This window comes from Sturnus vulgaris, chromosome 6 (assembly GCF_052056855.1).
Source record: "Sturnus vulgaris isolate bStuVul1 chromosome 6, bStuVul1.hap1, whole genome shotgun sequence".
Lineage (NCBI taxonomy): Eukaryota > Metazoa > Chordata > Aves > Passeriformes > Sturnidae > Sturnus > Sturnus vulgaris.
The window spans coordinates 8711246-8725679 of NC_142248.1; the positions used below are offsets into that span (position 1 = coordinate 8711246).

General features: G+C 34.6%; 1 protein-coding gene across 5 annotated transcripts in view; it reads right to left on the reverse strand.

Annotated features, from left to right (window-relative positions):
- Positions 1-14434, reverse strand: part of FUT8 (fucosyltransferase 8) — a 96846-nt gene that overhangs the window by 18438 nt on the left and 63974 nt on the right. For all 5 annotated transcript variants that reach the window (XM_014881897.2, XM_088166836.1, XM_014881900.2 and 2 more), the window contains one exon: positions 8416-8653. In XM_014881897.2, coding sequence (XP_014737383.1) covers positions 8416-8653 — 238 coding nt within the window. The remainder of the gene's footprint in view (positions 1-8415; positions 8654-14434) is intronic.

Genomic DNA, 14434 nt, shown 5'->3' on the forward strand with positions numbered 1-14434 from the left:
TTTCCCATGTTATTCCAGTTCTTTGATAATCCTACCCATAATCAAAACCATGGCATAAAGATGAGCAGTGCTCTCACTGTCCTAACAAGTGATGAGATTGCTGTGAATGTTTTCCCTTTTGACCTGACAGAGGTCTCAACTGAGTGTAACAATTTCTGCATTTGCAATAGCCCTGTCTCTCACAAAACAAAAGCCTTTAGAGCCTCCATTCCCTTTTTAGCAGCTCAGGTGAGCTGCATTATAAAGACCTATATTCCTGTTTCACTTTACTGAAAACTTCTCCTCGTTTAATAGAAGCTTTCTGTGGCAACTGTCACATCACTTTGAGAGAACATTAAAAAGTAAAGCTTTTTCCATCCTCAATTGTTTAGATACCCAGCGTGTCAGCTGGAAAGTTTACAGATGAAGAGATTGCACAAATGGACTTCATAGAACAGTCAGAAGACTATCAAACCAGGTAGAAATCAAGAAGCTTACTAGCAATTTATTTTTCTTTTATCTTTATATATTCAAACTGCTTTTGAACAATGCCCCATTTCATCTAAACAGTGGATATGAAAGGGGCACCTGTTAAAGAGGAGCTCCAATTCCCTGGCTGCCAGAAACTATCATGAAATGTATTTGCAAAGGCAAATACACTTTTATAAATGCAAAGGGGTTTTGCTATGTTACCCAGGTCTAGTCATTCAAGTAAACAGAACTGATGTTTTGTAAGTAAGATGCATAAAGATAGTTGAAATAACTCAGGAACACATAAAGATCATTAGAGCTATATTGATGAAAAACCAATTTCGAATTTGATTTCAAACAATTCCACTGAAGCTGATTTCATATTTCAGTCTAATGTTAATCATTATATATTTAAAAATAGTTCCAAATACTTGCTTTGGATATTAGGTTATCTTTTCTGGAATAGAAAATAGCTTATTTTTATAATAATCCTTCAACAGCTTCAGGGATTTATCTCTTGCATGCATATGCTGACTGGATATAAACTTGAGCCTGTAACAGGTATGTATAAGCATGTAAAAAGCAAGACAATATTTCATATCTCATGACTTGGAAGTTTCCAACAGGTCATGACAATGGAGCTTAATATTTGCAGCTGGCTGTCCAGGCATCTGGTGGAGAAGCACTCCCAGTTTAGACAAGACATTTACTGTCTTTTTGAGACAGTGGTTTATAACTCCCAATCTTGTATTGTTTTAATCTGAGCATGTGGAGGACTCCTCTTCCAATGAATTTGTAAAAGTACCTCCATATGCAAGTCCAGATTAGAGGTATTTGTAGACAAAAGGACATTTTAGTTACCCATAAATAAAGCAGGAAAGAATAAACCTTCTATTTGAGATTGTTTGAGATTCATAGCAGTGAGGCACACGTCACCTTAACAATGCATCTGAAAGAAACAAGGATGCATTCTATTTCTTGTGGTCTACCAACATGAAAGGAGAAAACCAAGAGTGTAAGCCTGCAATAATGGAAAAGGAAATCTTTCTGATCTTCAGTCAAAGGGGAAAATGTAATGGAAGTATGAAGAAAAAACAAGAGAAATCACAGAAATAGAGATGCTTTCTCCATAACTATTACAGTAATAAACTATTATTAATTTACACATTATTAGAAACTTAAAACCACTACCTTAGTTAAGGATACTTGCAAAAAAACCCAAACCTGTTCAGGTTCGTCACAGGATTTATGTAATACCAGATAAAGGAAAACATCTTCCAAAGATTTCTCTACAAAACTTTAGCACAATCGCATTCATGGACATGCAATGCCAAAAACATGGGACTATATTAAATATTTTTTAATATAAAATACTTAGTTTCATTTGAAATGCTAAATTAAATTAAATGTTAAAATTAATGTGTGTCTTCAAATATGGGTAGGAGATCAGTGCAATAAAAGGCAGCCTTTCAAATTTCTTATCTGTTCACAACACTAGAAATAAATCAGTGGGCTGAATGCCTAAAGATTGAGAAGCAAAAATATAAAATGCAAGAAATTATTTCTGCCTTAAAAGTCTTAATACAACTTTCAGTTATTTCATATGGTGGAAAAACTTTATTCAGAACCATTTGTCTGTAAGCAGCTTCTCAATATAACATTCTAAATCTAGACAAGAGATATATCTCGAGAATTAGCTGACATTTTAAGGTTCTCTTTTAATTCATAACTCAAATGCAAAAAGACAAAAAAACCTTTATAGGACTTGGTGAAGTTACACTGAAACAAATGAAACGCCCAGCCCTGTGCTATTGTAAAGAACTAAGAGAAAGAATGGCCACCATAATAATTGATATATTCCCAAGCATCAGTGCCATAACCCATAGTGCTGGCAGGGCTCTGGATGTCTCCCACCTGGAAATAGCAGTAGTCATTTTCAAGATTTTCAAGGTTTGGATGACTTGATTTCAACCCCACAGCTGCCAGTTCAGGTAACCCTTCTTCAAAGATGACTTAAAAATAGGTAATATTACTTAACTAGAACGTTGTAATGACCAGTGTAATACATTAGAAAGTTATTCAGAACTTGAATGCAGGTTACAATTCCCCAAAAACCTAGCAATGCTTCAGTTTGGATTGACATTTATGCAGCCAAACAACTCAGATTATCATTTCAAACTTTGCAGTTTGTTTGAGACCTAACATACTGAGTTTACCTCATGCCATCTCTTCATATTAAAAAATATATCCTGATTTTTTTTCAGTTGACTACAAAACACTATTTTTCCCTACTATGCATCCTGCAGTACAACTTTTCAAGTGAAAAGTTTTTTGAAAAAAACTTTTCAAAATAAAAATCAAATAAACTCTAATGTTAAGCACATTTGTAGCTTTTTTGCTTATTAAGCAATTCCTACAAGGGTGACAGTTAAGCAAAAACCTTTTTTACAGTTTGTAATGGACACTTTGTTTACCAATCTGCAGTTTCTCTTCCATGATGTAATGCTTGTGAGGAAAGTCTGCAATTAACCACTAACCTACAGGTAACTAGTTTTGCTACTACATTGTGGAGGGCAACATCAATATGTTAGGAAAAAGGGAAAGTCATGCTTCAAAGTGTAATATTTCACATGGACAGCCTGAAATGAATGTGATGAAATTTGCAATCGATTATTCCTACCACTGAACAGAACAAAGCCAAGAATCCTTTTCCCTGCCCCTATGCACTCTTTGGATTTTTAAGGCTTCAGCTTCTGCTTCCCTTATGAAGGAAATGTAGGGAAAGAAGCCCCTGCTATTTGGAAAGGAATTATTTCAGTGTGCACATTTAGGTTACCTTCCTGCATTTCAACATGGTTGAAGAATTCTCATGGAACATGTTTGCTAATCTGCTTATGGTCCTGCCCATGCAAGGAACTATTATCAACCACTCAACTGCATTCTACACAGACATCAAATCTTAACCTAAACTGGCAATGACATAAGGAGAATTCACTGCATACAATCCCAACGATTTTGCTTATTGAACATTTTTTGATAGCACAGTTATATACATCAACCTTTAAAGATATATAGACATTTTTACTTATGCTATTAGAAAATTTACTAGACAATGGCTGTATTTAAATGAAAGTATTTCCCATTTATCTCCTATCCTGTTAAAAGATGCTACTGACATGCAAAATATCTTCCAACACCATTGTTTTACCGAGAATAGATTTGATGTAATTCCTTATATAATTAGATGAGAGCCAGTGGTACATTTAGGCCACATAAATGGCTTAATTAGGATCAACTTGGCTTGATTGATTATAGCATGAAACAACACGCAGATGTATTTTATTACAACCTCCTTAAAATACGAATTAATTTAGTTTAATGTGGCAGATTTGGGAGTGCACAAGTGAACTTTGTGACACAAGTTGTAAGACAATATTAAAAGTATCACTGCAAAACAAACAAATTTTAAAAAACCCATACTCACTCAAAAACCAAAGGCAAACATTCTTCTGTGTTAAGAATCCCCAAAAGAAATAAAACTAGTTACAAGAAAAGACAGCATCTCCTGCAATTCCAATTTCAGATCGTGCAATTTTTTTGCTTTTCTACTTCTGGACCAGTTGCCATAATAGGGGTCAACAGCAGCAGTGAGTTGTTGTTAAAAAGCAGACCTCATCTCTAACCAAAATTGTCCAGCCACATCTTTGTCTAAAATTAGAAATACTTCCCATATAGAAATACCTATAAAATGTGTCAGGACCAGCTTTTAAAACTTGCTTTATTTTAGAACTATGTTTTTTAATTTCCTACCGTAAAGCAGATTTTTATGTCCTTGAATCAGTGTAGGTTTTTCTCAAAATCCTTTATTTATCAATACTCATTCTGAAGGCCACATAACAGAAGTGGAATGTCCTGCAGCCTGTCTTTGCTCTGCATGATGAAAATAACTTTTTGCTATTATTCAATAACCCTCCACATAGTCATGAATAAGGATCACACTTAGCTCTTTAAGGCTACTGCATTGCTCTGAAAACTCAGACATACCTCATTAGAATTCCAAAGTCCTTTTAAGATTTACCACTTCCTAAATATATTTATGTGTTTACACAGACAAATGTCTTTACATAGAGCATCTTACAAGGCATCTTGAGGAAAAAAAAATCTACACAATATCAGTAACTTGATTTCAAGATTAACACAATTGAAAAAAAGTGAAAATTCAGAGAGGTTGCTGTTACACTGTTCTCTCAAATCACTGTTCTCCAGTTTGCTTCACAGAAATGTTTGAATTAAAATGTAAATAATGAAAGTCCCTGTATAAAAACAATGTTAAGAATTAGAACTAGAAATGAATCCATTTTATCTGCAACTTTTTATAAATAAGAGTGAGACATGGGAGCAAAACATAATTCATACAATTGTATGCAAGTTAAAGGGTTTTTTAGGCCAATATAAAATATTCAGCTGATTTCCATAAAAAAATTACTGTCAAGGAATATCTAGTTCATGGAGTGAAAGTTTTTAATTTATTGCAATTAATTCTGTACAAGTTTTTATGGTTTGATTTTGCAATTTTTATTTAGTCTTTTTGATTACTGTTACCAGATAGGCTTCAATAAATGAAATATTCATTTTGTGTACCCACAGTATCCTCGTTCTTGAATTATACATATAAACATATTAGTTAATTCATATTTTAAGATTGTAGTTCAATTAATACTTAAAAGCTGGCACTACCAACAAATGAAGAGCTCTGCCATTTTCTCCCCCCTGGGTATCCCTTCCTCAAAAGCATTAATTCATCAAATCATAGTTAGAGGCAGTGAAATCAATATTCAAGGATAACTGCAGGAAACTTTGTTTCAGGTTTCCCTTTTCAAGTTATCCTTCATCTTTCTGGTTTTTAGGCTTTATGGGAAGGAGCACATATTGTTATTTAAACCATGTAGATGGCTTCTTTACCTCCACATCTCCAGCTTGAAATACAGATATGACTTCTATAACCTGTCCTTCCTATGAATCTGTTTTCTTTTTCATTTATTTTATGATTTTTTAAATCTAGTTATTTTATAGACCTTTTTCAGTTTATTATTGGGAAATGTCACCATAACATCATAAATCAGCAAGTAAAAAATTATAAGAGGCTCCGTTTTAGCATGCAGCAATGATAACAGAACATTATGACCCGGCTAACTAATTAATTTAAAGAAAATTAATCAAAAATTTCACGATAAATATGTCTTCTCAAGTTCTCTACGTTCTGGCTCTCATTACTAGCAAATCATTCATGCTTCTTATAAAAATTCCTACCTAAATTATTCATAAAAAGTTTGACCAGAGATATCAAAGGAAAAACAAACTACATGAAAGATGCAATTACAGGCAAGATATAATTTAAGAACTAAACAGAGTGTATATACAACCATCTCTTCGGATTTTTTTTTCTCTAGAATGACAAAGGACAAGGAAAACGTATGCCACAGTGTAAAATAACTATTGCATTTACAGAAATCTGCAATAGAATTCTCAGTCATGTAATATGTTTAAGCCAGAAAAGCTGAACTTGATTCCAGAACTACCACGTCAAACACAAAGAACAACTCCTGCAAGACAATTAAGCTGACCCTTAATTCTTCACAGATGAGAACAGGTCTTACTAATCTTCTGCTATCAGGCAAATATCAGCTTGCTCATTAAAATTCACTCGACTTCCCAAATTCCAAAAACAAGCTTAGCTTTTATACCTACTTAGGAGAGGACTGGACAAAGAAAATTCCAGAATTATATCTATTCTCAGCTTATATAAGCCTCTTAATTCTTTGGAGAAGGTATTACAATCTAAATTGTTTCACTGAAGATAAAGTTCAGAAACTAAAAATTGTCAAGCAGCAGCAATTAAATTAAAAAGTAAAAAGACAGATGCATAAATTTAAACAATTTTGTCATGAAGCATATTTTACTAAGTTATTATCTATTCAGGTCTGCAAATTACATGAAAGCATTTCTCTTAGAGGATATATTTTCCTGAATTGTTGGCCTATTTTCCTAATTTACATTGAACACTTGCTAAAATTATTCACTTGTATGAATATTTTTGAAACATAACTTCTACAAAATTTTAAAACCCTACGCTACATAGGAGAAATTATTTCTTTATTAAAAATGAAAATTGATAAATGCCAATGCGTTTTAATACATTTATTTTGAAAATCTAGAAAATCCCATGCTGATTTCAGAATTCGTAGGGAGAAAAACTATAAAAACACTACTATGTGCTCTGCCTTCAAACTCTTCATCCTGATCTAGAAACTAATTGAAAAGGAAAAAAAAAAAGAACACAAACTGTAGGGACCTAAAATGAAGCACTATTTGCATTTTCATCAGCAAGAGCCTATATTGCAGGAAATCATCATCTATTTAAACAGATTTTCATGAAAGTATAAAATCTTTTGAAGCCACGTGTGCATGAGTGCACTGTTTTCCAGCTCTAAAGTTGCTCACAAAACCGCCTGCATCTAAATTCTGGAGTCACAGAGAGGAGTCTGCTGTGAGCCATGTCCAGACTGTCATTTCAATTACTAACTTCACATACACAATAAAACTTCATCTGGAGTTCTCAATAACTCTCGTCCATTTATAGTTGCTTCTATAAAACATCCAACCATTTCTAAGAAACATTTTTTGCAAAAAAATCTCATTTAGAAAACCCACCAGAATTGTCAAAGCTAAGTTTTGTAGCATCTTGAAGCTCTGAAGAACAGATGCTGTTTCAACGTGTAAACACACAAGTTTACATGCAATCTGTAAACTGGATTTTATAAATCTGATCAAGTTAATTTCAGACCTGTAAAACTTTAATAGTTACTTTAAGATTCCATATGCACTGGGTATGCAGTGCCTTAGTGAAAAGATGTTTGACTATCTATCACATGGAGAAAGAAGCCATTTAAAACAAACACTGTTTATTTTGACACAAACAAATCCACCTGGTCCTCCAAACATCAGTGCCCATTTACTTATTCTAGGCAAATTGTTCAGCGTGATATTAAAATGGATCAACTTGCTGATATACAAATAAAATTGATATTTAACATTGCCATTGTTTTTACAACATGAATTTTAGATCTGTTCAGCTCACATCAGGAATTAGTTCAACTGTTTATTTTGTTGAGGTGTGAATGACTATTGGATACCATTTCTTTTATAGTTCTATTGCTCAATACTGGCAACATCCCTTATTTTTTAACAATTTTATTAACAATAGCCTCTATTTAATACTCTCTTCCCATGAAAATTAGATTAATATCTAGCAGAGAACACAGCAGCAGCCTGGTTAAAAATTATGATTTAAATGTCAAATACAAAAATTTGCATTAAAAATCTATGCCAATGCAGATCTGTCTTGTCAAGGAATTATTTTTTTTCGACACAACAGGGCAAGTAAGGGCAAGTAAGATGCAAGAGATGCACAACTGCCATCACGGTTCTCGTGCTCAGCACAGCATGGATGAGGCAGCAGGTGAATTCCATGGGGGTGTGGGGGACACATATTGAGAAAGTAAAATATTACAGCCTGAGAAATATTCCAGGCTGGAGCTTTTCAGCTCTGTTCCCAGCCGATAAGCTGGCCCAGCTCAAGGCTAGGGAGAATTTCTCCCAGGCTGATAATTTGGTCAAAATAAAAAGGAATTAATAACAAAGATAGAACACCTGTTGTGGTGTGTGACCAGGCCCTGGGAATGGGGTGTCTTCTCTCTGAGCCAATCACCTTTTCTCTACTCTTGGAGTTGCAGTCATGCTATAAAACCAAGTGTATTTCTAAATAAACTTGTCTCTTTCTTCCTGTCATCAAAGACGACCACGTAGCTGCGCATCTTATTTCCGCCGCATTTAAGGGTTAAAACCCCTTTCCACGGCTACAGGGATGGAGCTGCAGGAGGGATGGTGAGGGTGCTGAAGGCTTACCTGACCAGTGGCCGGTGGTGGAGCCCGCCCTGTCGGTGCAGGTGTCGCTGACGGGGCGGAACACGGTCTCCCAGCCGCCGGTGGCGTAGCGCCAGTTCTGCGACTCCAGGATGAGCGTGCGCTGCGTGCCGTAGGCGATCATGAAGCAGTACACCACGTGGTGAAGCTGGCAGCCGTAGCCACAGCCCTTGTTGATGTTGCACACGAGTTTCTTGGCTTTGCTGCAATCCTTCGGGTTCTGTAAGGATGGGTGGAAAAGAGGAGCTGAAGGAACGATACACCAAAGGTTTGTGTTTTTCCTGAAAAACTGGCGAATGTCATAAATCACAGGAGCCGTCCTGCTATAATACATCTCCTATTAAAATGGATGAGCAAGCATCAGCTCCATGAAACTTTTATGTGAATTCTTCACTGTGAACGTGAACAGTTATTGAACATGCTTCACTATCCTAATGTAAAATAGAATACATTCAAGATTTTAAATTACTTCCTCATTTGTAAATCTGTCAGAATAAGCCAACATTTGGACTCCGAGTTCACATTTCATCAACCTGATTCTCAGTGTTGGAATGCTTTTTCCTTTGGCATTTTTTCAAGTTTGTTAGTTCTCTTTCAATAAGCATGCATGTCATCCAATAAAAGAAAATTTCCACCTGTCTACAACATACAGAATAAAACAAATGCTTATTAAAGAACTGCTTCCCAGGCTTACTGACCACATAGTAAATACAGAATGTAAAACACCATACCTGAGCAGACTGATAAAGGACAGAATTTTAATCTGCATACACTTTCCATAAAATAACATACTTCATATGTCCACAACTCAGGAAACCACAAGATAGGAGGCAAATCCATACATTGCATGAATGCTATGTTTAAAAGCAAAAACTAATAAATAATTGTAGGTACGAGGAATTTTTAGGTATGTGGACAACACAACATCATAACCAACAGAAGTTTCTCTTTATATAAAAGAGAGTACTTTTCTGTACGTATTCATTGGCTCTAGACAGACTTCTAAATTCCAGAAAGGTCTTCCACAAAATCTCTAGGATGAAAGTTTCAGATAAGGTGCAAGAATACTGATATTTGAGCATCAATATAAATTCTGCTTCTTTCACATCTAAACAACTTTAAATAAAATTGTCTGTAAATTTACAACAATCAAATCAATCAAATCTTCAAAAAACAATGACCCCTGTCTAGAGAACTCAGATCCCTCCTTCAAGTGATCTTAAAGATAATCTGAATATTCTGAGTCCTAAAATACTTTAAAATAAAATTAATTTGTATATTCAATTGAGTAAAGGAGGGGACAACAATTCAGCCTGGGAGAGGGGTAAGGGGAGGAGGGAAAAATAAAACATCCAAAACAAACCCAAAACTCTACAACATGTGCTATACCTTCAGCATTGCTTTTTCATTTTAAATACACCTGACTCAAAGCATAACTAAGTATGAAAACAATAAATGAAATAAGATTTCCATTCCCAATTTTTGTTCCTCAGACCAGTACTTCTGTCATCACACATTTAATGGATAACTTGAGACTAAACCTAACAGGTATCTTTTGAAATTATATTAAATGTATTTCCCACAGTCTTTCAGAAGAGAAAGAAGGCCTTTCTAGTATTCTGCACAAGTCCTCATAGCAATATCTCCATTAAAAAATACCTCCTCATATCATTATTATCAGCAGTATTATATTTTTATTATTAATATTGTCATTAATATTAACATATTTTGCTTGGTTTCAGTTATTAAACTGTTCTTATCTCAACCCATAATGGGGTTTCCTTTTGGGTTTTTTTTTTAATTTGTTTGGGGTTTTTTGCCTCCATGTCCTACCAGGGAGAAGGAGGAGTGATGTCTGCAGGTACTTTGCTGCCAGCTTGGGTAAAGCCACAATGCTATCCTTTTTGAAAGGGATCATCTCTGTGAATTTTTAGAAAATGCCCATAGATTATGTTTTCTACACTTGCCATTGCATTCAAATGTTTGTGTCCTCTAAAATGAAAGCATTTAATCGATGGCATACTTGAAGTATTGTCAAGGTGTGCCCTTCTTACTTTCTTTCATGCATATGTAAGCTTCGTATAATAGCTTATGAACAGTATTATGGAAATTAAGTAATAATCACACAATGAAACATAATTTGATAGTGTGACTTACCAGTGTTAATATAATGCACTTACTTGGGTTTTATCATTATTTGTAGACTTAACTGAAAACTATATATTAGCATTAGTTTGTGACTTTAAAAGGATGCTATTTAACTAATATTTTTATGATTGTGGGTTTTTTCAAATTGTTATACTCAAGTAGCAAAAAGCCAAAGCAGTATTTGAGCTTCAATTGTCTATTGAGAATTTTAAAAGAAAAGGTGAAGTAGAGATACTTGGATATATTGCAGTTTCAACTGGTGTTTCCAGGAAAAGGTGGAATTATTACCATTGAAAAGGAAGAAAAGTTACATTTCAGGCATCAGAATAGCTTGGGTGTTCATAACCAAAACTACCAACCAAAGCAAGTACAGTACAAGTATTGAGCTGATAAAGGGTAACAGTCAATTTCAAAACCAATTAAGACTGACAAAAGAGTTTTCCTCCTGGCACAAAGTCACAGAAAAGGATTATAAATCTCTGATTTGAATGGGTAGTACATTCTGTTCTCAACCCTAATGACACTGCTCATCACACTCCCATCTCCAGTTTAATGATCTACATAATCAAGAGAGGGATGAAAGGAACCTCCACGAATGTCAAGGCCCATAATGTAACAGCCACACAACTGCAGTAAAAACAAATACCAAAAAATCCAAAAAAATTACACAAACCCACACAAAACCCCAAACAAACAAAAAACCTATAGCTGACCAATCACACAAAACATACTTCAATATATAGATTAGATCATCAAGCCATTACAGAGTTTACACCTTTTACCCTCCTCTGAATGACTTCTATTAACGGTGCAGCTGAAAAAAATAACAAATTTTCAGAATAGCAAAATGGTTAGAATTACATATTTCTGTGGAAGAGAATACCATCTAAAATAAAAGTAGATTTTTTGCAACTGGCAAGATGGATGTAATGGTCTTTCATCACGAAGAACATGGGCATACACTGTTGCTCTCCCAAAATTCCAGATTTCCACTGCATTCTTCTTCCAGGGCTCTTGGTTGGCCTATTCACAGAAAGCAGGCTCAGATGGGAATCGTGTCCTAAGTGCTGCCTCAATGCCTCACCACCTTCCAGTGCCCAGTCATCAAAACTCATGACAAACTGGCAAAAGTAAACCATGTTCCTGAACATATTTTACTCTGTGAGAAATGACTGTGTTGTTAATGACTTTAGAACAGTTCAGAGAAATGTTCTTACTCCAATGAATCACAACAGATTTGAGTGGAGTGGGAAAGAACTCTGCTACTAAGTAACCTCACAAACACAGTATAATGCTCATTTTAAAAGTTATTCTTTTTTCATATGTTCAATAAATATTTTATCCTTTGATGCTACACAGTCTGCTGGAGAAGAGAGTCCCACCCAAAGTCTTTGAAATATCTCATTTTTTTAGGGAAATATGTCAAAAATGGGTGTTTCTCATCCTAGTTATCACAAACGCAATTCTCACCATCTTCTACTCCCCTTCTTCTGTGATGTCATTTGTAATCCTTCCTTTCCAGACCAGCTCCCCTCAAGACTTTAGGGGTAGAAAAAATCCAAACAAAGAAACAAAAAAAACCCAAACAAACCACCAGAAGTTTCTTCTAGAGATCTCAAACCTTCCTCTAATGTTAACTCCTCCAGTTTGCACCTACCCTCCTACGACACACAAGTTTCAGCTTGAGCAAAACATGCCAGCATGCAGATGGACTTTAACACACTGTGTTCCTCAATCCTAGAGAAAACCTCCTGCAGATATATCAGCAGTGATCACACTTTCTTAGGTGGCTATTATACTAAAACCATACAATAAAATTTTGATTTTATTGATTACAGTTGTATGGGAGGCATCCCTTTGCATGTATGCAAAGAGCCTTGGTTTTTTGTCCTTGTAATTTCAGCATAAGTACTTTTATTAAAAATACGAATCAGTAATTTTAATGTGAGGGAGAGGATTTAACACACCTTTAAAAAATGCACTTAGAAAAAATCTAAGTAACACATTAAATCACCAAAAATACTGCAAAGTCCAGAAAGCTCAGAAAAAAGTTTTATGACCAACTTTCTTTTCTTTGCATACATACAAAGCCCCAGCTAAACAGTATGGCAGAATATGTCTAGAATATGGCAAACCATGACTAATATAATTGAAGTGTTGCTGAGTACTTAGTAACCTTTCTCACCTGATTTTATTTTTAACCTTCAAAGCTGAACAAAAAGTTTTGGTTTTGTTTTAAATTAGAGGCAAAAATATTCTGCTATTGCAAGACCGCATGCTGAATCACAAACTTCCTAAAATAAACAGAACAAAAATAAGCACAAAAGAGAAGGGACAGAAAACTGCTGCCTTCATAATCATTTATTCACTTGATTACAGTACCACAGGTGCTCTTATCTGACTTCTCTTGCACATTCTCTTCGACTGTTCAATAAAAAAACATCTCTGAAAATAAGGCCTTTTCCTTAAATATAAAGTCCTAGCTTTTTAAATGGTGCTCCAACTATAGGGAACTAGTTATGTGTAGCCTCATTAAATCAAATTTATGGTAATGTCATCCAAATGAAGTAGCAGTCATCACTATTCACAATCATTCAGCTAAATGACTTCCCAGGGAGATGTCCCAAAATAATGCAGCTGTCACTGTTCAACATGTACCAGAAAAAAGCTATGCAGAACTTTCATACTTAACTAAAAAAACAATTATAAGTATGTCCCATATAATTCTTTTTGGTGTTGACTTGAGGGGCAAGGACTGTTGAATTTTTAACTTTCTTTTTAATACAATTTTATTATTAATAAAGGTATATAAATGTGTATCATTTAGAACTATTTGACTGCTTGGTGCATATTTGTTAAAGTAAATAACTTTGTGCTCTTTTTGATGACTTGCACAGTTATATTACTAAATAGGGCAACAAATGGATAGTGAAAGACAAGGAAAAGGTAAAGAAAGGCTATATTTATCAGCATGAAAAGCAGTTACAGTATATTACTGCCAAACAGCAGTACCAAAATGAAAAAGTAAGGAACAGTTCTCAGAAAGGAGCTGAAGCAGTACAATAAAGTGATGACTCCTGCACAATTTAGGGAGATGTTTTTTCTCAGAAGGGTGTCTTTTTTTATGTAACATGCATCAAATACACATAGCTTGGTCACAGAAGAGAAGGTTCCAACAGCTGAACTGTGAAATAATGAAAATCTGAGAAAAAAATTCAGCTATTTACACAGGAGAAAAGACCAGGCATTAGGAGTGACCGTACAAAACAGCTGCACATGCCATAAAAAATAAACCAAGTACAAATTAAACAGACTACATTAAGTATCTTTTTGATCACTACACAAATAGCTGCATGCAGTCATGAAAAAATGTCCCAGCACCTTCAGATCAAGTTTTATTTAAATTTTATACACGCACACAAGCACATATATTAAAAAGGCCTTATACACACAAAAAAATGAGCATCTAGAGAAGTCTCAAAGATCTGTTGAAACAATCTAGGACTAGACAATACACTATACAAGCACTTCAATTTTGCTTCCTTATGTTTTTAAAAATGGGCTGCTAGTTCAGAAGTTTGATACAAGGACTTTTGTATTTTGAAGTCTATGCAAACATATTTATGCATTTCAATACTCTAAAGGATGAAATTTTAAAAATCAACCAGAGAATTATCTTTTACAATAAAGTGAAGAATTCAAACCAGTAAGTACAACCCAGTAAAAACCATGGATCCAAAAAAAAAAAAACTCCACAAAGAAACAAACAAACCAAAATAACCAAAACCAAAAATACAAACCCCAATTGCCTTGGAATACTACCTTCCATATTCATATAAAATAATGTTTGAAA